At 43.0% G+C, this 21,720-nt stretch overlaps 1 protein-coding gene across 6 annotated transcripts in view; it reads right to left on the bottom strand.

Moving 5' to 3' along the window:
* Positions 1-21,028, bottom strand: part of FYB2 (FYN binding protein 2) — a 38,834-nt gene extending 17,806 nt beyond the window's left edge. For 5 of the 6 annotated variants that reach the window (XR_004692962.2, XR_004692961.2, XM_035121554.2 and 2 more), the window contains exons 1-8: positions 20,883-21,028; positions 13,448-14,237; positions 11,539-11,676; positions 11,028-11,061; positions 8,619-8,713; positions 7,108-7,139; positions 6,330-6,358; positions 362-446 (exon numbers count right to left, since the gene is read on the bottom strand). Coding sequence is in view for 4 of the 6 variants with exons in the window: in XM_035121554.2 (XP_034977445.2) it covers positions 362-446; positions 6,330-6,358; positions 7,108-7,139; positions 8,619-8,713; positions 11,028-11,061; positions 11,539-11,676; positions 13,448-14,237; positions 20,883-21,026 (1,347 nt within the window). In the remaining 2 variants the exon portion in view is untranslated. Of the gene's footprint in view, positions 1-361; positions 447-6,329; positions 6,359-7,107; positions 7,140-8,618; positions 8,714-11,027; positions 11,062-11,538; positions 11,677-13,447; positions 14,238-20,853 lie in introns of all 6 variants that reach the window. The other variant, XM_035121558.2, reaches the window with a different exon arrangement.
* Between the last annotated feature and the right edge of the window lie 692 nt (positions 21,029-21,720).

Raw genomic sequence — 21,720 nt, 5'->3', positions numbered from 1 at the left:
ATGTTTGCACCCCACCTTTCTGTATTTTAGAATTTCTGTTTTGTTGGAAGCCGCCCAGAGAATAATTATTATTATTATTATTATTATTATTTCTTCCAGCTTGGAAATCAAGGCTGTGAGAAGGTTTGAGAAATCATCTGATAGCGGTGGTTGCTCTACAGACTATCAAGGGAACATAAAGGGAATATGGAAAAGGTTGGGGTCCCCTATGGTTATTCCTGGGCTAACAAAAGATCACCAGCATTTCCACTGACTAATTTTTAAAAGACTTGTTTGATGTTTGATATGCATGTGTACTTTAAGGCCTAAAAGAGTAGAACCATCACAGGGTATTGCCTTGTGTGCTTCTATTTAAATATACCTTGGCTGATTCTTTAGCTTGCTGGCGTTTTGTCGTTTCATGATTCCAGGGTGGTCCTCTCTCTTCTGTATCCTCTGTTTTAGAGCTGAAATTTTAACATATATTTTGCCTCATGCCACAATATTATAAATATAATATGGAGGTCTGCATTAACACAGATCCAAAATATATTTCAGTGGACATCTAAGGTAGCTTTAGAATAAGACTACAGTGGTACCTCGGTTTAAGTACACAATTTGTTCCAGAAGTCTGTACTTAAACTGAAGCGAACTTAACCTGAAGTGAACTTTCCCATTGAAAGTAATGGAAAGTGGATTAATCTGTTCCAGACGGTCAGCGGAGTACTTAACCTGAAGCGTACTTAACCTGAAGCGAACTTTTCCATTAAAGGGATGGAAAGGGGATTAATCTGTTCCAGACAGGTCCGTGGAGTACTTAAACTGAAAGTACTCAAACCGAAGCGTACTTAAACCGAGGTATGACTGTATACATATATCTTCAATCTTATTCAGTACAATAGATATACATTCCTGTTTGGGAATTTTGTCTGGACTGTAAAATGGTGGGAATGATCAAGAGTCATACATATTCCCTAGGGCAACTGTGTGTTGGAGTTCACATTTATCTTGAAACTTTCAAAACAATCCATATACTTTGTTTGAACTGTGGTGCTGTCCTATCACCTGCTATTGGGCCAATACCCCACTGGGCCTTCTTGTGGCAGCTACTCCTTTTCCTGTTGGCCCTTGCTCACATGTACACACCTCCTTCAGTGACCTGTCAAAGCCACCACTGTCTTTTCCTCACAGAATCATTAGCCTCTGAAGCACCCAGGTTAAGTTGCTATAGAATGCCATTTTTCTAGTGTTACAGCTGTAAAAATTAGGATTGATAAAAACAGCTGGTAATGAGTTAAATCACAAAAATATATGAAAATACAAAGTCTGATGAGTAATCAAGCGGACTAACTCTCTAATGTGTTTCACAGTAGTTTCATTCTCATTGTCCACCATCAGGAGACAAAACTCATTGATAGTTCAATAAGGTTGCATGCACACCATTATGTAGCATAGCCAGACACATTCTAGGCTATATGCTCAGCCTCTAGCAGCATCTTATAGAGCAGTGTTTCCCAACCTTGGGTCTCCAGCTGTTTTTGGACTACAATTCCCATCATCCCTGACCACTGATCTTGCTAGCCAAGGATGACGGGAGTTGTAGTTCAAAAACAGCTGGAGACCCAAGATTGGGAAACACTGTTATAGAGGCCAAAAACAGAAACCTTTGCCTACTGGAGGTTTGCTCCCTCGTGTTGGTAACCAGTGTATTTTGACTCACAGAACCTATTTTAATTTATAATGCTCCAGATTTGCATTAGGTGAACTAGTTCTTTGACAGAATGAGGGTGAAATCTAGTCAGAGTTTTCCAACAAACTCAGAAGATACCTCTAGATTACTCTTTTGATCTGCCTCCCTCGTGGCAGCACTCCCTCATGGCAACAGATTTTATCAGGGGCTCAGCAAGATGCTTCTAAATGTCCCCAGCAACATCTGCCACACACCCAAAAAGGAATCAGCAAGCCCATCACCATCAGTGGACGCAGTCAAGCCAGTTCTGCCTTTGTTGATCTCACATATGTCTATTGCTGACAATTAAGTTCACTTTTTCAAAAGTGATGGAAATTGATGAGCGATAGTCAACCAAGCTTTACTCAGAATAGGAGAACTGAAATTAATGGAGCTATCTTAGTCATGTTAATCAATGTCAATGTGACTACTCTCATTAAAACTTGCCTGAATACCACCAAATGTGCTTAAATTTGGGAGGATAATTTTTTACAGTGATTTGGCACTACTGTTATTTTGGTGCCGTGCAAGTATGTCTAGAGCCGATTACCAAACATTCCAAAAGGAAAGATGTAGTAGTCACAGGAGGCTTCAGCTACCCTGATATCTTTTGAAACTCAAACTTTGCCAATAATATAAAGTCCAACAAATTCCTCAATAGCCTCACTGACAATATCATTCCACAGAAGGTGGAAAAAGCAACAAGGGGACCACCTCTCTTGGACCTGGTCCTCACCAAGAGGGAGGAACTGATTGATGGTGAAACTACAGGGAACCTTGGGAGGAAATGATAATGACCTCTTGGGTTTCATTATACACAGGTAAGAGAAAGTTGAGAGTAGTTGGACATGCACTATGGACTTTAAGAAGGCTGATTTCAAAAAGCTTAAGTAACTACGGAGCGAAGTCCCATGGTCAGAAATGCTCAAAGAGAAGGAGTCCAAAATGGATGGGAGATTCTTAAAGGTGAAATATTGAAGGCACAAAGGCCTTCAAAATTCCAACAAGAAAGAAAAATGGGAGACACCTAAAGCAACGTGCGGCTGCATTAGGAGCATACAGAAGAGCTGAGACGTAAGAAAGGAATGTATAGGAAATGGAATAAGGGGGGAACCATGAAGGAAGAGTATACATAAGTAGCCAACAATTGCAGGGAGATGGTTGGGCAGACCAAAACTCAGAATGAGTTTAGGCTTGCAAAAGAGGTTAAAAATAATAATAGTAAAGGTTTCTTTGGTTAGGTTTGAAACAAAAGAAAGAACAAGCAGTGCCCAACCTAGAGATAACTGAATAAATGATGCAAGGAGGGAGCTGCAGTCCAAGATATGAAAGGAGGTGGTTAGGGAACACCTAGCTCCTTTAAATTCAAATCTCAAGGGCCTGATGAGCTGCACCCAAGGGTACTAAAGGAGCTTGTGGATGTAATCTCAGAGCCTCTGTCTATAATCTTTGAGAATTTTTGGAGAACAGGTGAGATCTTTAAAGACTGGAGGCAGGCAAATATTGTCCCCTTCTTCAAAAAGGGGGAAAAGAAGACCCAGGTAACTACCAGCCGGAGAGCTTGACATTCATTCCAGAAAAGGTCCTAGAACAGTTGGTCTGTGAGCACTTAGAAAAGGATAATTTGAATATTATGACCCAGGCTTCCTGTTTCTGCCTGTGCCAAGAATGGAGGTCTCCCTTGACATCTCAGGGAGATACAGACAGAGATAAACAAAGAATGATGAGGGAAACTCATTCTTTGAATTCCTCTCTAGGTGGGAGAGGAATGGGCTTTCACCTGTGGATTGCCCTGCAGTCTGGCACTCGCTTTCCTATGGAATGCGAGGGCAGGCAAAGGCACTGGGTGCATGGAGCACTCTGAATGCCGTGACCCCCCTCCCCTGATCCATTCCTGGAAACAGAGGATATCCTGCTAATTGGGCTTTAACTGGAGTAAAGTACAGGCACGTGCTAGGAGCGATGAGTCGGCTGCAAGGATTTAAAGGTTGGATTTGAGATAAGGTTTCATTCGGTGCCAGAGACGGTGGGGGGAGGGGACTTCATGGTTGTTTTTTTCAAAGTTTTTCTTCTACATTTCTGATTTGGCAACCCTCTTCAGAATGCAATGTTAAAATATAATATAAAATGTGAAGTTGGAAGGAACTGGATTAATAACATGGAATTTAGCATCAAACTGAAACTGCATGTATGAGAGGAATGGAATGGAGAGAGAGAGAAAGGGAGGGAAGTTTCACCCTTTGAAAGGACTATGTTGGAATATAGAAAGAAACCACCTCTACTCTCCATTATTTTCAAAGGAAAGTGAAGGAGACTGGGACAATTTGGGATGTAATCTAACTGGAAGGATAATTGACTATAAATGTTCAGCTGAAAGGAGGAAAGGAGTCTGCCAGCTGCAAGGTCAGAGGTTTATTAATCATTGGAGTTTGGAATCAGACCGCTCTTCCAAGGTTGAAAAATATGCCAAGGACCGTTTATTTGTTGGAACAGAGGGATCTCTAACAAGTTCTTGAATCACGGGACAAAGTGACACAGAGGCTTTTGGAAAACTGTGAGATAACTACTTCTCCTGAATCATGATGGGAAACATCAACAGTTGGAAGAATGAAGGACACAGCACCATATATGGTTGGGACAACATCACGGGGTGGGGGTGGGGAATACCACACAGGAAAGAACAATGATTACAGACTGAGTAACTCACTTGAGACTTTATAAATTACTTAATGCATCAACATGAAGTGAAACCATAAGATTGCAATTGTTGTATAAGGAATTCTTATCTTGAAGGGAATGTAATGGAAATTATTAAGATTTTGGAACACAGAAAATAAAAATAAATAAAGAGGAACTCATCAAATCTAGCACATGAGGAGGCCACTTTAATTTAATTGTATAATTCAGAATATAAATAATTGGTTTTAATAATTGTATTAATTGGATAAAATTGGCATTGTTATAATGGGGCTGTTATTGGAATGATATTGGAAAATCAATAAAAATACTTACACAAAAAAAAGATTACTATGATCCAGCACGTGTTTCTCAAAAACAAGTCATACCAGACAAATCCCTTTTAAAAAAATGGAGTTACAAGCTTTGGTGGATCAGGGGAATGCTGTGGACATAGCATATCTTGATTTCAATAAGGCTTTTGACAAAGTTCCCCATGATATTCTTGCAGAGAAGCTGGTAAAATGTGGACTGGACAAGATAACTGTTAATTGAATTTGTAGCTAGTGCCTGACCTAACCCAAAGAGTGCTCCCTAGCAGTTTTCTGTCATCATGGAAAAAAGTGACAGATGGGGTGCTGCAAGGTTCTGTCCTGGGCCCATTGTTGTTCAACATCTTTATAAACAACTTGGATGAAGGAATTCAGGGGATGCTCTTCAAATTTGCAGATGACACCAAACTGGGAGGGGTAACAAATGTCACTGAAGACAGAATTGGGATTCAAGATGACCTTAACAGATCAGAGAACTGGGCCAAACTAATAAAATGAATTTCAGTATATACAAATGTAAGGTAGTGCACTTAGGCAGCAAGAACCAGCTGTACAAATATAAAATGATGGACAGCTGGATTGCTAGTAGTACGTGCAAAAAGGATCTAGGGAGGGTCTTAGCTTAACATGAGTCAACAGTGTGATGCAACAGCAAAAAAAACCTAATACTACCATGGGCTGCATGAACAGAAGCATAGTGTCCAGATCAAGGGGAGTAATAGTCCTGCTCTATTCTGCCTTGGTAAGGCCACACCTGAAGTACTGTGTCAAGTTCTGGGTGCCACAATATAATAAGGCTATTGACAAGCTGGAACATGTGCAGAGGAGGGCAACCAAGTTGGCGAAGGGTCTGGAAACCGAGCCTTATGCGGAACGGTTGAGGGAGTTGGATATGTTTAGCCTGGTAAAGAGACGACCAAGAGGAGATATGACAGCCATCTTCAAATATCTAAAGGACTGTCACATGAGAGATGGAGCAAGCTTGTTTTCTCCTGCTCTGGAGGATAGGGCTCGAACCAATGGATTCAAAGTACAAAAAAACAAGATTCTGATTAAACAACAGGAAGAACTTTCTGACAGTAAGAGCTGTTTGACAGTGGAATGGACTTCCTTAGAAAGTGGTGGACTTTCATTCTTTGGAAATTTTTAAGCAGAGGTTGGATGGCCATCTGTCAGGGGTGCTTTAGTTGAGATTCTTGCATTCCAGGGGGCTGGACTAAATGACCCCCATGGTCCCTTCCAACTCCACAATTCTATGATTCTATGACTAGCACTACTTGGCACAGAGATCAGGAAAATGTTTAGATGGCTGGTCAAACAAGAAAGGTACAATGGTTCCTGTTCCTGTCAGAAAATAAAAGATAAAATGTAGTGTTACACCAAGGTCACTGCCTAACTCCTTTACCTTCCTGGATACACTACAGAATGTTTGGTGATATGTAGGCCTAGGTTCTAAATTCACACACATTTACAGATAGACCTTCCTTATTCATTCAGCTTCACTTTAAAGTAAAATAAATCATTAATTAAAATCCAGTTGCTCCAGGTACGGTATCTTACTTTAAGAAAGCAAGGGCAAAAATATAAAATGAAACTCCAGAAAGTACACTTACCTAGGCATGGTAAGGAGAAAACTTTGTTTCTGTGCAAAACACAAAGAGGAGAACTTCAGCTTTCGCAGCCTGAAAAGTCAGGTCAATCAGACAACAATGCAGCGTTGTTTGCCTTGAAGCAACATGTTTACTCAAGAAATATCTTGATCTACATCTGTTCTTTCACGTCCTTAATATGAAACATGGACAGAATCCAAAGAGGACACTAAATTATAGAGTGTTTCCATGTGTGTACAGAGGTGTGCATGCCTGCCAATTTCCCCTTCTGGACTAAGTCCCTGGCAACAAACTCATGGGCATTCCAGAGGGTCTGCCACTCTGAAGGGTCTGCACAGAGGGAGGCAGTCAGCTGGTGAGAAATGCATGGCTGAAAAGCCCCCATGGGCAAGACAGTGTGTGGGCCTTTGAATCCCAGGCAGTGTTCTTCATTTACATAGATGAAGCAGGTCGCCAGGTCTCCTTAGCAAAAGATTTTAAAAATGTCAGAGGCATGTTGTGACTATGCTCATTTAAGTAGACTTGGTAATAATATGTTCACTTGTTGAAATGGGGGTGAAAAGGAGTGATGGTACATCAGTTGCACATAGTTATATATCGTGTTCAATATTATAGGACCAATCAGTTACAGAACCATTTTTACATCAGATGCTACACCATGATTTGGAGCTATGTATATGAGCCCTGTGCTCACACATTCCCTACTTCCCCTCCCTTCATGTGCTCTGATTTTGTACATCACACCTACTGTAACAGCAAGCCATAGTTTGAGAATACATACCTTGATGTTCTCATTTTCCCCAGCCTTGGAAGCTAGAGTAAATATTTTTTGTAAAAATTAGTATCTCCCATCTTTATTTCATTTAATATTATTAAAGCCACTAATCATAATATGGAGTTTAAGCTCACCTGGGCTGCTATAAGCTATGGAACCATCCCACAATATAACTGCAGCCCAGTATACCAAAAGGAGTCCTAGATTTATTTATTGTTAAATGACAGTTACACGTGCAAGATTCCATGCATTATTTGTATAATTAGAGAACTAGTTTATTGCCACCTGCATTCAAACCCTGATAATTGACAGGTTCAAAATTTATGCAAGTCAAGTGTTTGAGATTTTCCATACAGGCACAAAGATAAAAGGTTGAAAAGGGGGAGGGGGAGGGGTAAGAAAGCTAGAAAGACAGGTTAAAGGTTAACAAGCAAGGGATAAGGAACTGTGACACCAGTTCCCCAAAAGCAGGAGATCAAAGATGTCCAGACAAAGGCAGAGATCCAGCAGTTTTTTGTTGTTTGAGGATAGTTAACTTTTCAAAGGTGGTTCACTGCAACACTAACCAAACGCACCCAACACAACTTTCAGAAGACATCTGAAGGGCATAGCTGCCAAGTACCCCGTTTTCCCCAGGAAACCCCTGTATTTTCTTACCGTTTCCCGCAGGTGTCCCGAATGGCAAAATACCCCATATTCCCCCGGATTACGGAGCTCCTGCGGGCGGCCATGTTCTTCTGGTGCCGCACCGGCACCGGAAGTCGCTTCTATGCACTTCCGGAAATATGTAGAAGCAACTTCCGATGCCGCTGTGCCCATTTCCAAAATGTCCGCAGCACCAGAAGTCACTTCTATGCACTTCTGGACATGCGTAGAAGCGACTTCTGCCGCTGCGGACATTTTGGAAATGGGTACAGCGGCATCGGAAGTTGCTTCTAGGCATGTCCGGAAGTGCGTAGAAGCGACTTCTGGCACTGTTCTGCCCATTTCCAAAATGTCCGCAGTGCCAGAAGTCGCTTCTACGCATGTCCGGAAGTGCGTATAAGTGACTTCCAGTGCTGCGGCGCTGCTGATCCCGGATTTTTCAATCCGGAACTTGGCAGCTATGTCTGAAGGGAGCTATCGAAAAGATTTTATTGTTTGATGTTTTATTATGTTTTTATGTATGGTGGAAGCCATCCAGATGGGCAGGGTATTAAAATAATAATAATAATAACAACAACAACAACAACAATAATAATAATAGGCAGAAGCAATGACTTTTGAGTAACTTTAAATGGCATATGGCCACCACAGATCAGAACTCAACTTGGCTCCCATTCAAAAGTGGCACACCCTCCCACTCCTTAAAAGTATCTGGGAACTTGAAGAGGAAGATGGGGAATATCAGTGCAGCTAGGTCCAGCCAATGAGGGGCCCTGGGGCCCTCAGCTGCTTCCTGACCTTGCCAACCATCGGTACCAAGCCCGCCCCTACAGCATGCATGGCATAAGCGTACCAACTGTTAATAGACTTACGATGTGTAGTTTCTTGAGCAGCATTGGTGGAACTCTCTGGCAGCTTCAAGTAGGACATTGTTTCTTCATAAGTGCCTAGTTCTTCTGTTCCAGGACTAAGAGAAACGAGGAGGGAAAGCATTATTGTTTTCAAGACTCTCTTGGGGGAGATGAAAGGATTAGAATCTCTCTGAAGAGGTGCCTTCCTCAAAGAGACACAGAGTGACAGAATTTAAAGTTCCTATCCAGATACTGACCAGAACCATACAAGCTTAGCTTGAGAGAGAGCGAGAGCGAGAGACAGAGAGAGGGAATATATGTAACAACAGGAGAGGGCTGCCCTGTAAGCTCTGAAATATTAAGAGCTGCATGCACAACATAGCAAAAAATGTCCAAAACAATATTAAGAGACTGGGCCCTGGACCTTACTTACCAGCTGCCTATACAGCCCTGCATATAAAGACTAAACTTTGTTTGCCAGACAATACAGCCCTGCATATAAAGACTAAACTTTGTTTGCCAGACATTTGGAGCACTGTTGGGACACAGAGAGGGATAAGTGCAGCAGAAGGCATTGGAGAGAAAACTGGTCCAAAGGGCAGACTGAAAGAAGCTTCTGGGGTTGCTTCAAGAAAGGTGCAAGCAGGATGACCTCAATGACTAGGGGGGCATCTCCTGTGGTTCAGTGCTAACGGGGCAAGTCAGCCTCCTGCCAAGAGCTATTTTCCCAACATACTGTTAACAAATGCTAACAAACAACAATAAACCACATACAATTTAGTGCCGTATTTTTAAAGCGCATGCTATTAAACTGAAACAAGCAAATGAATGTACCATATCCGCCAGCTACCCAAGGGGTAAAAATCCCCGCCTCTATCTCATCAAGCCAGGAGCACCTTTGTTGACTGATTTCTCCATAAATCATCTCAAAAGATGGACTCGACAGAGCCAAATCTGTCGTGCACAGGTCCCAAAGCATGCGGCTCAGCTTGTTTATCAATGAAGCAGCATTGCCAACATGATCTTGTTGTGTGTAAGTATTACAGTGTTAGGTTTGCAGATGGTCAGCTGGGCCAAAGACAAGAAGCTGCCAAATACTCAGCCAGGTGCCAGGGATGCTTGCAATCTTACAGCCAACATTTGTCTTTTTTAAAAGATACTTTTGTTGTCCAGGACAGTGTTTCTGATGTATACATTAACCCAACTCATAAAACCAGGCTTCTATGGAAACTTAACCAGTTGCTAAATGGCAACTTGCCTGGGACTAACATCCACTCATCCCAGCACCTTTGCATATACATCTTACATTTAAAGTCCACGCCTTTCTCCAAAGAACCCTAGGAACAGCATCTTGTTAAGGGTGCTGGGAATTGTAGCTTTGTGAGGCATAGGCTCCAGTTCCCAGGATCCTATACAGAGAAGCAATGTGTGGTGTGTGAATGCAACCATTAGGTCTTGGGTACTTGTCTTTCCTCCAAGCTTCGTTCAGCTAAGTTGAAACACTTCTCTCCAACCTCAGCAAAGCTGCAAGATGTCACTGCAGTCAATCCCCCAGTTTATTCACCAGCTTACACATCTTGCCGAACTGATACAAGCAGTATAGATTTACTTTTGGCTCATTTTATCTGCTCCCCACAGCACCAGATATCCAAGACACATACACAGAGAGAGAAAGGTCCAAAAACACAAGCCGTTCTCGAAAGGCTGTCTAAACAAAGGCCACCAGACAACAACTTATGCAGCTTAAGCCCACGCTTGCTGCCTAAACATTAGCAAATGCAATCAAATCTCTCGCCTGCTGACAGTCAGCGATAACAATAAAAGTTAGTGCTCAGCACCTGCGGATTAAACTAGCTTGTGTGTGTTTACAGGAACAGGCCTCAAAGCTTCTAACTTCAGAAATGTCAAGCCAGAGAGAAGGAAGAGATAGGGAAAACACTGTGTGGGAGCAGATCTCTTTAAAGAGGGAGGAAAAGCAAGTACATCGCTGCACAGAGACATACGTTTATGTTCACCACAAGTTCAAAGGAGTACCAGCAAAAGACAGCTAGATATAAAAGAGAATGAGGCAGAACTGGGTCTGTAGTCTTGTCATAGGAAAAGTGAAGAAAGTACATGAAATGAAGTCTGTTTTGCCAGATTCCCGTGTTTGCGATTTGGTTTTGAATATGAAACAACTTGCATTCCTGGTTTCCAGAGAGTTAGTGATTCATTCTTTAAGCAGGGATGGGGAAACTGTGGCCTTTCAGATGTGGTTGGACTACAACTCCCACCACCCCTGGTCATTGACCACACAGACTGGAACTGCTGGAAGTTGGAGTCTAACAACATCTAGAGAGCCATGGTTCCCAGAAACTTCCAAAGAAGTTCTAAGAGACCACCTGCTTAAGAGTTTAGATTTTCAGGCAACATAAAGAGAGGTGCACTTACATTTCAGGAGTCATGTACGCATCGTCCGCAGCATCTGAAAACAAATTTTTTGTAATGTAAACAATAACTGCAACCACACAGTATGCCAGAGTGAAATTTAGTGATATGGTGTCCTGGTGGTTCCATTCCTTGATCCTAGCAAGAGTCCCAGAAGACGTTGAGTTCAAACAAGCCTGTCGCAGTTGAGAAGACAACCCAGGCAATAAATGGACAGGATTGGTTCCAGACTTCGAACTTGTCTACACTTCCGTTTGTCCCCAAGGGCATACCTAGGTTGACTCCCACCAAGGGCCACCAGGGGATGGGATGAGTGTACACAAAAATCACGCCTCTTCTGGCTCAAAGTAGCCTGCCCACCCATGTACACACTCCCTGGCCACTCTCTGTCACTAAGACATGCTTTTGAGATGAGCGCTTCTTCCTGTTCTTGATTGGGAATTATCTCAATTTCTTGTCAGCATCCACCAGCCGCCGCCACCAATACCTAAAACCCAAACAGAGAATGCCTTGCCTGGAATGTTCTTCTGGAAGGGACCAAGGTCGACGTTCGGAGGCCTTGGTGGTTTCTTTGGAGGAGGACCAAGTGAAAAAATGGAAGGAAGTGGTTTGGGCTTTGGAAGCGTGATTTTTTCAACCTCATGCCATCTTTCTGTAACAGAGGGAAGAAAGCATATTAAGGCTTTGGTAGGGAGAACTAACTTCCATGCTGGAATTTTGCAATGGGTGAAACTAGTGCTTTTCCCCCCCTTAAAAAAATGTTTCAGGGTACTCTCATTTCCCTACTCATATTGAAATACTGCCCCTCAATGAGGTCAAACTTAGATTCATAAAATGTTTAGGGGTATGTGTACCCCTGCGCCCCCCACCAAAAGCACTAAGTGAAACAGACCAAACGAAAATCATAATGTCCTTTTCCTCAGGTTTTGGCAGATACAGTTGCCCCTTTCCAAATGATGGAATTGACATACATTGACACTTTGGCTGTGAAAGTGGATTCTTGATTGCTTAGGTGCACACACAGCAGATATTGGATTATTATTATTTTTTTCTCAAGTGGGGGAACCGACAACCTGGATGCAAGACATGGCATTTGCAAAATTAATTGCTCTTTTGAGAAAGAAAGGAAAAATTTACCCAGCTACAGGGATTCTAACCACAAGCCCGAACTTCCCTTTCCTGGTTTCCTTCCCACCTGTCAGAGCATGCTTGGCAGAGTTGTAACCCAGTAGGCAAGAGTAATTACAGAGTTTGTCATTCACTGACCTATAGGAGTCCAATAGAGTAGGGCTGTGTAGGTAATAGGTTTCCTGGGGGTCTCTGTGGACCACCTTGCTCTACATGTCAAAGCCATCAGAAAAGGAAACCTGTGCATATTGGCAAATATACTGTTCTGTCACATAGCAACAATTTAAGCTGCACTCATGACTAATAGGAAGAGCCCTTTGGCATGGTACAAAGCTGGCGAAGTGCACAGAAAGGTTAGCCAGAGCAGCATCCTGGAATGAACACACACACACACACACAAACCTTATCTTATTAGTCACCTGCAATTCATTGTAAGTTGGCAAAACAGCTGCTGAATGCTAAGTTCCTGTAAGGCAGCTTGTTCCAGTAAAGAAAGAAAAAAGATGTTTTTCGTAGTTGGCATTGGTCCTAGATTTTGTAAAGACAGCATGTCAAACCAGAAGCTTCCTGGCTGGAGGCTTTTTCTTCTTCTTCAATTAGCAAAAAGGCAATGCAAAGATTAGTTTCAGCCACAATTTTGGACTCTCAAGTACTGGTCTAGCCCAAAACGTCTAGTCCAAAGTTACCTTGACAGCAGACAAGTGTTAATATGTATAAAGAATGGACATTGATTAGCAGTTAGGTACATTCACTTCAGGGAACTGGTCAAATTGCAGAAATAAGGAATGCATTCAGATTGCCTATTGTTTACATAGTGACTGCAAGTATAAATTGATTATTAGGAGGAAGAAAGAGGTCACTTATCATTGCCCTTATTGTGCAGTTATGAGGGGCTACTGATTAAAATAACCTAGCAGCATCTCAGTTTATTTTACTGCAGACCCTTCTCCAGTTGTGAAGATTGATAAAAAATACATTCTAAACATTTCTTCAGAGTTGTGTGTTGTTGTTTTTTGATACAACAGAGCTGGACAACTACCCTTCTTCATGCCACACCTTCTGAAAAATTAAGCGGTGAGGGTATTTTTTGTTCAAAATTAGGTAGACACGATCCACTTACATTTTATGTTCTGTTCTGAAAGTCTAGGAAGCATTTAACACCTACTCACATTATCCTGAACTGACTGGCTTTTAGCTAGATACTAGATACATCATAGGCAAGTTCTTTAACACTAAATTATTGTTGCCCACTACTGATTTAGGACTACAAAATATAGTCAGGTAACATGGCTTACCGTTTGAGCATTGCGGGGTCTTGCTTGGCCTGTCTAAGTCATTAGTGTCTTGGGAGGAATCAGCAACTTTAATGGCACCATGGGCCAGTGTCTCTGAGCTTGCATGATTTCTTGGTGGAACAGGTGGCGAGACTGTGGGAAATGGAACGGGTTCAACCTGTAGGCAAGAAGGGGTGCTTGGTGCAGAAAGCACTACCGCTTGCTCATTTTCTGCTGCTTTTGCTGGAACAACTGGAGTGACAATGACGTTAGCAGTTTTGGACTGGGGAAGAGACGTCGTTCTGTTTGAACGCTGAGGAGGGGTCTCGGAGCGCTCTTTGTCACTCTGCAACAAAGCACTTTCCCAGATGTGCAGAGTATTGCGGAAAGAATTGTTTGCTAGTGCAGCTTCTTGAAGGCAAGGATTAGATGCCGGACGTTGCTTTGGTGAATCTTCCACCAGTACAACTTTTGCACAAACTGTCTCCATAATGTCTTTGCTTTTTCTGTCTTCATTCTTCCTGACTTCAGGCAAGTCGTGAAGCCGGACCCTTGGTAACACGACAGGCTTGATTTGTACTATTTCAGACTTCTGCGATAAATAACTGAAGGGCGCTGTCTTTTGCTCAGGATCTGGAATTTGTCCTCGGCACAAAGGCTTGGGTTTAGGATGGCATGCAGAACTGCTATCGGTATTTTGCCGAGGGAGGGCTTCTGCCGGAAGGCTCTTTACGGGCTGAAGCAATGCACTGGAAAAACTGGAGTCATTCTGAAACTTTGCTCGAAGTGCTCGGAAGTCTCCAGCTCTTTCCTAAAACAGCCAAGAATACAGGAGACAACTATTAATCGTATTTTTAACAAAGCAGTTTTAAACCAAATTGAGAGAGAACCCAGACAGGTGTAGTACTGGCTGATATGGTTATGCAATCAAGTCTGGCTTCAGGATAGAGGGGGTTCATGTGAAAAGTATATTCTGATGGGGCCCCTCTGATGTCAGTGGGCCTCTTGTAGCTTACCTGATGGCACAGGTAAGTCCACAACTACAGTAGATACAGAGAGGAATTGGGTTCATCCTCTTTTCACAGTGGGATGGCCTTATTTAATGTTCCCAAATGTGCTTGTGGATTGGAATATGACTGCCAGATTATGCACGGTAGATTTTGTGCTGAAGTTGCCCTCCTAAAAAGGGCACATAAAATAGATATTCCCCATGCTGAAAATGCATTTAATGTATGTATTTTATAGGATATGTGTGTACAAAATGCATACAGTTAACATGCAGATTTTTCATGCCCGCCCCTTTCTTAAGGCTGAAAAAAATGGGACAAACTGACATAGGACTGACTGCTATTGAAAATGACACGAAATAGATTTAGGCACATCTGTCCAATTCATTGCCAAACATCTGGTTCCATCGTGCAGGGACAGTATGGGCAATTTAAGTGGCAGCTCCTGGACCCAGATGCTTTCCCCCCAAAGAGGAGCACAGGACACTGTGAGTGATGGGCACTGCTGGGGTACTGACAATCATAGAATCATAGAGTTGGAAGAGACCACAAGGGCCAACCCCTGCTATCCATAAGCAATCTGTAATCAATAAAAATTGTCCCCTTATTTGATGCCAATACTGGTTTCTTGTGTCTTCTTTGTGTGCACCCCCACCCCAATGGTTCCACTGTACCTGGGCCGGGAACAAAGCAGCTCAGGGAAGGGGGAGAAAGACCACCACATTTCTACTCGGCAGATGTGAAAATGTATTCAGATAACTGATTGAGAACAAATCCTTCCCTCCCCTGCTCCAACTAACCCCCGAGCCTACCCAATACCCAAGACTCTGCAATTAGATTGAATCATAGAATCATAGAGTTGGGAGAGACCACAAGGGCCATCCAGTCCAACCCCCTGCCAAGCAGGAAACACCATCAAAGCATTCTTGACATTTGCCTGTCAAGCCTCTGCTTAAAGACCTCCAAAGAAGGAGACTCCACCACACTCCTTGGTAGCAAATTCCACTGCCAAACAGCTCTTACTGTCAGGAAGTTCTTCCTAATGTTTAGGTGGAATCTTCTTTCTTGTAGCTTGAATCCATTGCTCCATTTCCGCTTCTCTGGAGCAGCAGAAAACAACCTTTCTCCCTCCTCTATATGACATCCTTTTATATATTTGAACATGGCTATCATATCACCCCTTAACCTTCTCTTCTCCAGGCTAAACATACCTAGCTCCCTAAGCCGTTCCTCATAAGGCATCGTTTCCAGGCCTTTGACCATTTTGGTTGCCCTCTTCTGGACACGTTCCAGCTTGTCAGTATCCTTCTTGATACCGACTCCAACTAAGCCCCAAGCCCACCCAATACCCTAGACTCTGCAATTAGATTGCATCAGGACACCATTTGCTCGAAGGAAACTTACAGTTGTAGGATATAGGATCATTGTCATCTACAGTGTTTACTCTATAGTGAACCCACTCATATCCAAAATGTCGCAGCACACCTTGCGAACCTCAAAAACTAGGCACTGGGTGTCAAATTCCACAGTTCATGAAATGTGGCCATTTCTTACTCGCTCTCTTTTTGGAGCTACCTGTATATAGTGAGCTGCCTTATAAAAATCTGAATGTGCTTGCTCGGCAGGAGGAACAGCAGCCATGCAGATCAGCCTTGTGCAAAGAACTGTGCTCGCCTGCAACAGCTTGTTGGATCAGAAAATTAGGTGAAACGAGACAACCTTGGACAGAAGTGCCATTATGCTGAAAAAGAGACACAGATGCCTTTAATGAGAAGGCAACACAGCAGAGCCTTGTCCTGAGATTTTATTGAATTTTGCGTAATTGCATCCAACTTATTAAATACAAAACAGTCTCTCCCGAATAACCCCTTTTAGTCAGCGCTATTATTTTCACAATACACAGCATGATGCAAAGCATCTAGGAGAGGTTTCAATTGCTCCGATTGTCCTGGAGCAGCCAGCTGTATGATACAACTCAGTCCTATGCCCAAGCCCAGTTTGGAATGGATATGCATTTAACATTTCCGTAAAGGAAAAGACAGACCAAAGCCCCTCTGATCTTCATCCAAAACTTCACACTGAGTTATGACTACAACCAATGGAAGCCAAGGCAAAATAAATGCCATTGTTTCTTCAGCATGGGTGCAATATCTGCAGGCGGACTTTAAGATCTGCTCAAATGCACAGCACTGTTTAGGGTGCTGTACTGCAAAACAGGTGCTTCTTTTATTACTGAATTCCTCATCAGGGCTGCAGAGAGAAGCCACCATGAAAGATGAAACCTTTGCCAGGTTGCCACCCCCTAACTAGAGATGAGCTTTTTTAAAAAAAATAAAATAAAATAGCAATTGCTTTGTGATTTTAATTATGCATTAAAAGCACAGCTGAAAACTACAGAGTTGAATCCTGGAGAGCTCTTCCTCTTTCTAAAAGGGCAACACAGGTGCTATTGCTTTCCCAGGCAGCGCATCCATGATCTCGCTGGGGTACTTCGCCCCTGAATGCCAGAAGCATTAAGTGCTTGACTGTTTCCATGGAAGCATTTCCATAATGTGGACATACGACCACCGGAACCAGTTTAAGCTCAAGTTTCCAATCTCCCTCAGTTCACTATTTTTACTTACAACAAGGGGGCAGATGTTTTTGCTCTGTTCCATTTAATTATTTTAACATTGAAAATGTCCTGTTCTAGCCAAGCCCGTGACATTCTCAGTTCATTTGTTCCACCTTATCATTTACCAGTTATTTCTGCCTGGGTGGAGAGTAGCACAGAGAGTAAACGAGGGATTGTGCCAACGCTGAGGCTCAGTTTGCTGAACCCCATGCAGCTGCTGAACCTAACCCACATACTCATCCCCCAAAGAACGCTGCAAACTGTAGATGGTGCAAATTGTAGCTCTGTGAAGTACAGGTCCCGGGATCCATGCAGAGCAGGGTGTGCTTTAAAGGTATGGTGTGTACATAACCTTACTCTCAAAGTGTGGTTTAGTTTTTAACACAGAGCCTACTGATGATGAAAAGGGTGAAATTAGCTGCCAATCTACCATTTGGGCACTAAAATTAGCTGCCAATCTACCATTTGGGCACTACTAAAATCCGCTAACCACTATTAACTCATTTCTCCCCTTGAGAAGTCAGGGGGCATCTTCTTTAGCATTAAAGCTGGCTTGCAAAGAAATGGAACAATGAATTCAATAATTTGGGATGGCTGTGAGGTTGAATGGTGTCCTGTGGTGTGCTCCTAGCAGGTCACTTGACCAGCTGTAACCACAACTCACCCAGAAAAAAAGGGAAGAGAGCAGGAAGTAGGAGCTATTAACAGGGCTAAAGGTAAAAGGACTCCTGACCATTTGGTCCAGTCGCAGACGACTCTGGGGTTTCGGCGCTCATCTCGCTCTATAGGCCAAGGGAGTCGGCGTTTGTCTGCAGATAGTTCCGGGTCATGTGGCTAGCATGACTAAGCCACTTCTAGCAAACCAGAGCAGCACAAGGAAACACTGTTTACCTTACCTTACCTATTTATCTACTTGCACTTTGATGTGCTTTCGAACTGCTGGGTTGGCAGGAGCAAGGACCAAGCAACAGAAGCTCACCCCGGCGCGGAGATTCGAACCGCTGAACTTCTGATCAGCAAGCCCTAGTTTGCAGATCACCACTCAGCAGGGATGCCAACTTGAATAAAATTGGGGGAGGGAAGCCCCACCCTGCAGAATCTATCAAAATATGTGGCACATGCACACCATTTGAATGCCAATGCCCATCAATGGGGTGCGGGGGACCAAAGGGACCTTGGCCCCTATGCCGCTCAGGCAGATCACTATCCCTGGTTTACATGTGAGAGGGAAAAAGTCTGTACAGCAATAAACTTGCTCTAAAAGCTCTAAGAGGCATGAAGGAATCAATGCTGGGTCTGTATGCTCTGGAATGAGTTCTCAGATTATTTATTACATTTTAATCTCATTTTTCCTGTTAACAATGTAATTTTAATGAGCATAAAATGTGATGGTTGTATGCACTGAAATAAAAAAGAGGGTTGCATTAGGCAGCATCTAGGCAAATGTGGAAGGAGACACTAGAGATTTCTTTTCCAGCTAAATGATGGCTAATCCCTGGGGCACCTGAGAACTCAGCTTCTCAGCAGACAATGGAGCCTACAGCAGTAGGAGCTCATCTTAGCTCAGTGATCTGGAGCAAGCAAGTTACTTGTATAGGATTTCTCTCTGGGAGCAGAGAGAGGAAAGTTCTTGGAAGGTCTTTAGGAAGACTGGACTGTATTGCTAGTTTACGAGCAATGTGTTACTTTGTATTTTGCAATGTTTGTTTTGTAACTGGTTTAAGACTGCAGAAAAACTCTTTGAAACTCTTGTGGCGGAGAGCATTAATTTTGACTTTGCACGATCAAGGTTGCAGATCAGGGATTCCATTTGCAACAACTCTTAACACATCCTTCCAAAGAGACCAGCATGCACCTCACCCCCTACCCCTGGCTGCCCAGGTCTATATTATGCTCAAAATGCAACCCTGTGAGGTAGGTGAGATTTGCTCAAGTTTGCTCAGTGAGCTTCATGGTGGGATGGGCATACTGGATACTATTTGGAGGATACAAATCAGCTTCCCCAGTCTTTTCTTTTTTCTTTTACAATACTTTGCACAAGACTGTAATCCGCCAGTTCCACAAAGCACCATTTACAGGAATCTCTTATGGTTCCTATTTATGGAACTGATTGTCTTTGTAAATCTCAAGAGGAACATTCTGCAGATATCATTTGTTTACTCAAGACAGTACTCTGACCCCCAGCAGCCACAATTGCTGGAATTTTGCCACATGCTCCAGGTACCATGAATCAAGTTTGATGACATCCAGAAAGTATAAACTCAGGCAAGCTTTCCTGCAAATCCACCCAGAGTTTCTCAAAAGACTAAAAGGCCAAAATGGAAAGAGATTAGCCAGGTAGTTTCATAACCAAATCAAAGACACTAGAATGACTTTGGGAGGGAAAAAAGAGAAGAGAAGAGAAGAGAAGAGAAGAGAAGAGAAGAGAAGAGGAGTATCAGGGCTGTTAGTTTAGCAGCACAATCCTAGGCATATTTACCCAGCAGTAAATCCCACTGTATTCAGTGTACTTCTCAGTGAGTAGATTAAGGATTGCAGCCCAAACTCTTAGAATAAGAAAGGGACTAGGATGTTTACAAATAGTTCAATGGTTACAAAGAATCATTAAAGGTTATGTTCTGCTCCCCTTCCCCCCCAAAAAAAAGGGTTTAAAAGGAGGTATCCAGAAATAAGGATGAGGGGAAAGTTCAATTCAGACTCATTTAAAGCCACATTGATCAAATTCATAGTTTCCGAAGCTGAAACCCAACCACCCTTTGAAATTCACACTCCTCCGAAGGTTACAACACAGTTTTCCAACCAACCAATGTTTACCAAAAATGCATATGATAAGGGGAAAGGGTGCATAAAAATGAATACATTACCGAAAATAGCACACTAAAATGCATAATATTAGGAGAAATATTGCTTGTAAAGATGTGCGCATTAGTCAAAACTGTGCACAAAGTGCACCTACTAGGAAAAATGTGTACTAAAATGCGGAAGAAGTTCCATGAGGATAAATAAATAAATAGCTAGCAAACTGCTGCGGAACTAAAACCGACAGGAGGAAGACTGGGCTCCTGCAGTGCAGAGCTGTGCAGAAGAAAGAGTTCAACAAGTATAGTTTCTCCCTGTGTGTTGGTCTCTGTCTCTGTCTCTCTCTCCTCTAAAAGGGGCAGCCCCATGCTGTGCTCGGACACCCTTTTATAAGCACTTCAGGTAGTCTCAGGCATGTGAGAACCATGACCTTTCATCAAGAAATCGTCTTGCACCTTGTGCACCCCATGTTTCTTTCAGAAGGATAAGGTTTCAACCCTAACAATAGAAAGCAAAGAGGCGAGTTTGTGGCCAGGTTAAGCCATTGATTGGGAACCTCCAGTGGTTCCCGGACTACAACTCCCATCAAACCTGACCCATGCTGGCTGAGGCTGATGGGAACTGAGGGACCACAGATGTTCCCCATATCATTACAGCACAACCTTGATATCTCCAAAAAGTTGCTCTTTTCTCTGGACAGGGTGGGGTGGAACTTAGCCCTACAAGACCAGCACAACAAGTTTCTAGCAAAAGTAATAATAGGAAGCTAAATCCTGAAAGCATTTATGCCTCCCTATCAGGTAACCTCCCCCAGAGTTGAACCGGCTCCCTGTTCTTTGCAGTGATCCATGAAGACCTACATACCACTTTACGAGATAAGCCAAAGAAGAACTGTTTGAACAGCAAAAAGAGGCAATGGCCCAGAAAGACACACACACACACACACACACACACACACACACACACACACACACACACAAAAGCAGCAGAGCAGCATTTGTAGTTACCATTTCCATGTTTTCTCTTGCTTTCATACCTCCTTCTGACGTGGCTCAGTGTTGTAGCCCATTTTTGAGCAAGTGAGTAGTCTGCTCCCAGAGCAGAGGAGTTTGAGGAACTTCCTTCCTGGCAGCTCAAGAGTAATCCTGCAGCAAGAGTCAGTGGGGTTAAGGTGGAGCATATGCAGAAGGATCACACCTGAGCTGAAGGACTTGGCTCCTCCCTAACCCAACCCACTGTGTGTGTGTGTGTGTGTGTGTGTGTGTGTGTGTGTGTGTGTGTGAGAGAGAGAGAGAGAGAGAGAGAGAGAGAGAGAGAGAGAGAAGGCAGTCTTGCTTCACTTGCAAACAGATCTCCCCCTTTGTTGCACAAGAACCAGGCATGCCCATGGAGGAAATGTCAGTCTTTGGAAAACTGTTAGTCTAGCAAATGTATGCTACAGTCATCATAGGGTTGTGGCTGCACGGCCTTGAAATTTGAGGGAAAGACTATACAGAGCAGGCTGTACATTTCAGAACAGAGATCACACTATACACACAGCTGTGTAAACGAGTTTTGCACTCACGTAGCCCAGATTCTGTGGCTAAATAAATTATGCAAATAAAGCACTGACTGGGTGTTGTTTGGGTTATACTGTATTCCTGTCTGTGGCGATGCAGGAAATCAAACTAAACACTCACACAAAATTCAGGTGCAGCTTTTCTGAAATGGGGGAGGGGGCATGGGCTACTTTCATGTGGGCCTCAGTTCCAAAGCCTATCAATTGCCCCTTCACTTACCTGTCCCTGCCTTGATGTAGCCATAGATATTTTTTTTGTTGGACCGATGCCAGCACCAGTGTGTCTCCCCATGTTGACAAAAGATGGCTGGAAGAC

This window comes from Zootoca vivipara, chromosome 7 (genome assembly GCF_963506605.1).
Source record: "Zootoca vivipara chromosome 7, rZooViv1.1, whole genome shotgun sequence".
NCBI lineage: Eukaryota > Metazoa > Chordata > Lepidosauria > Squamata > Lacertidae > Zootoca > Zootoca vivipara.
Note: the sequence above shows the minus strand (reverse complement) of the source record. Positions and strands in the feature narration are given on the sequence as shown.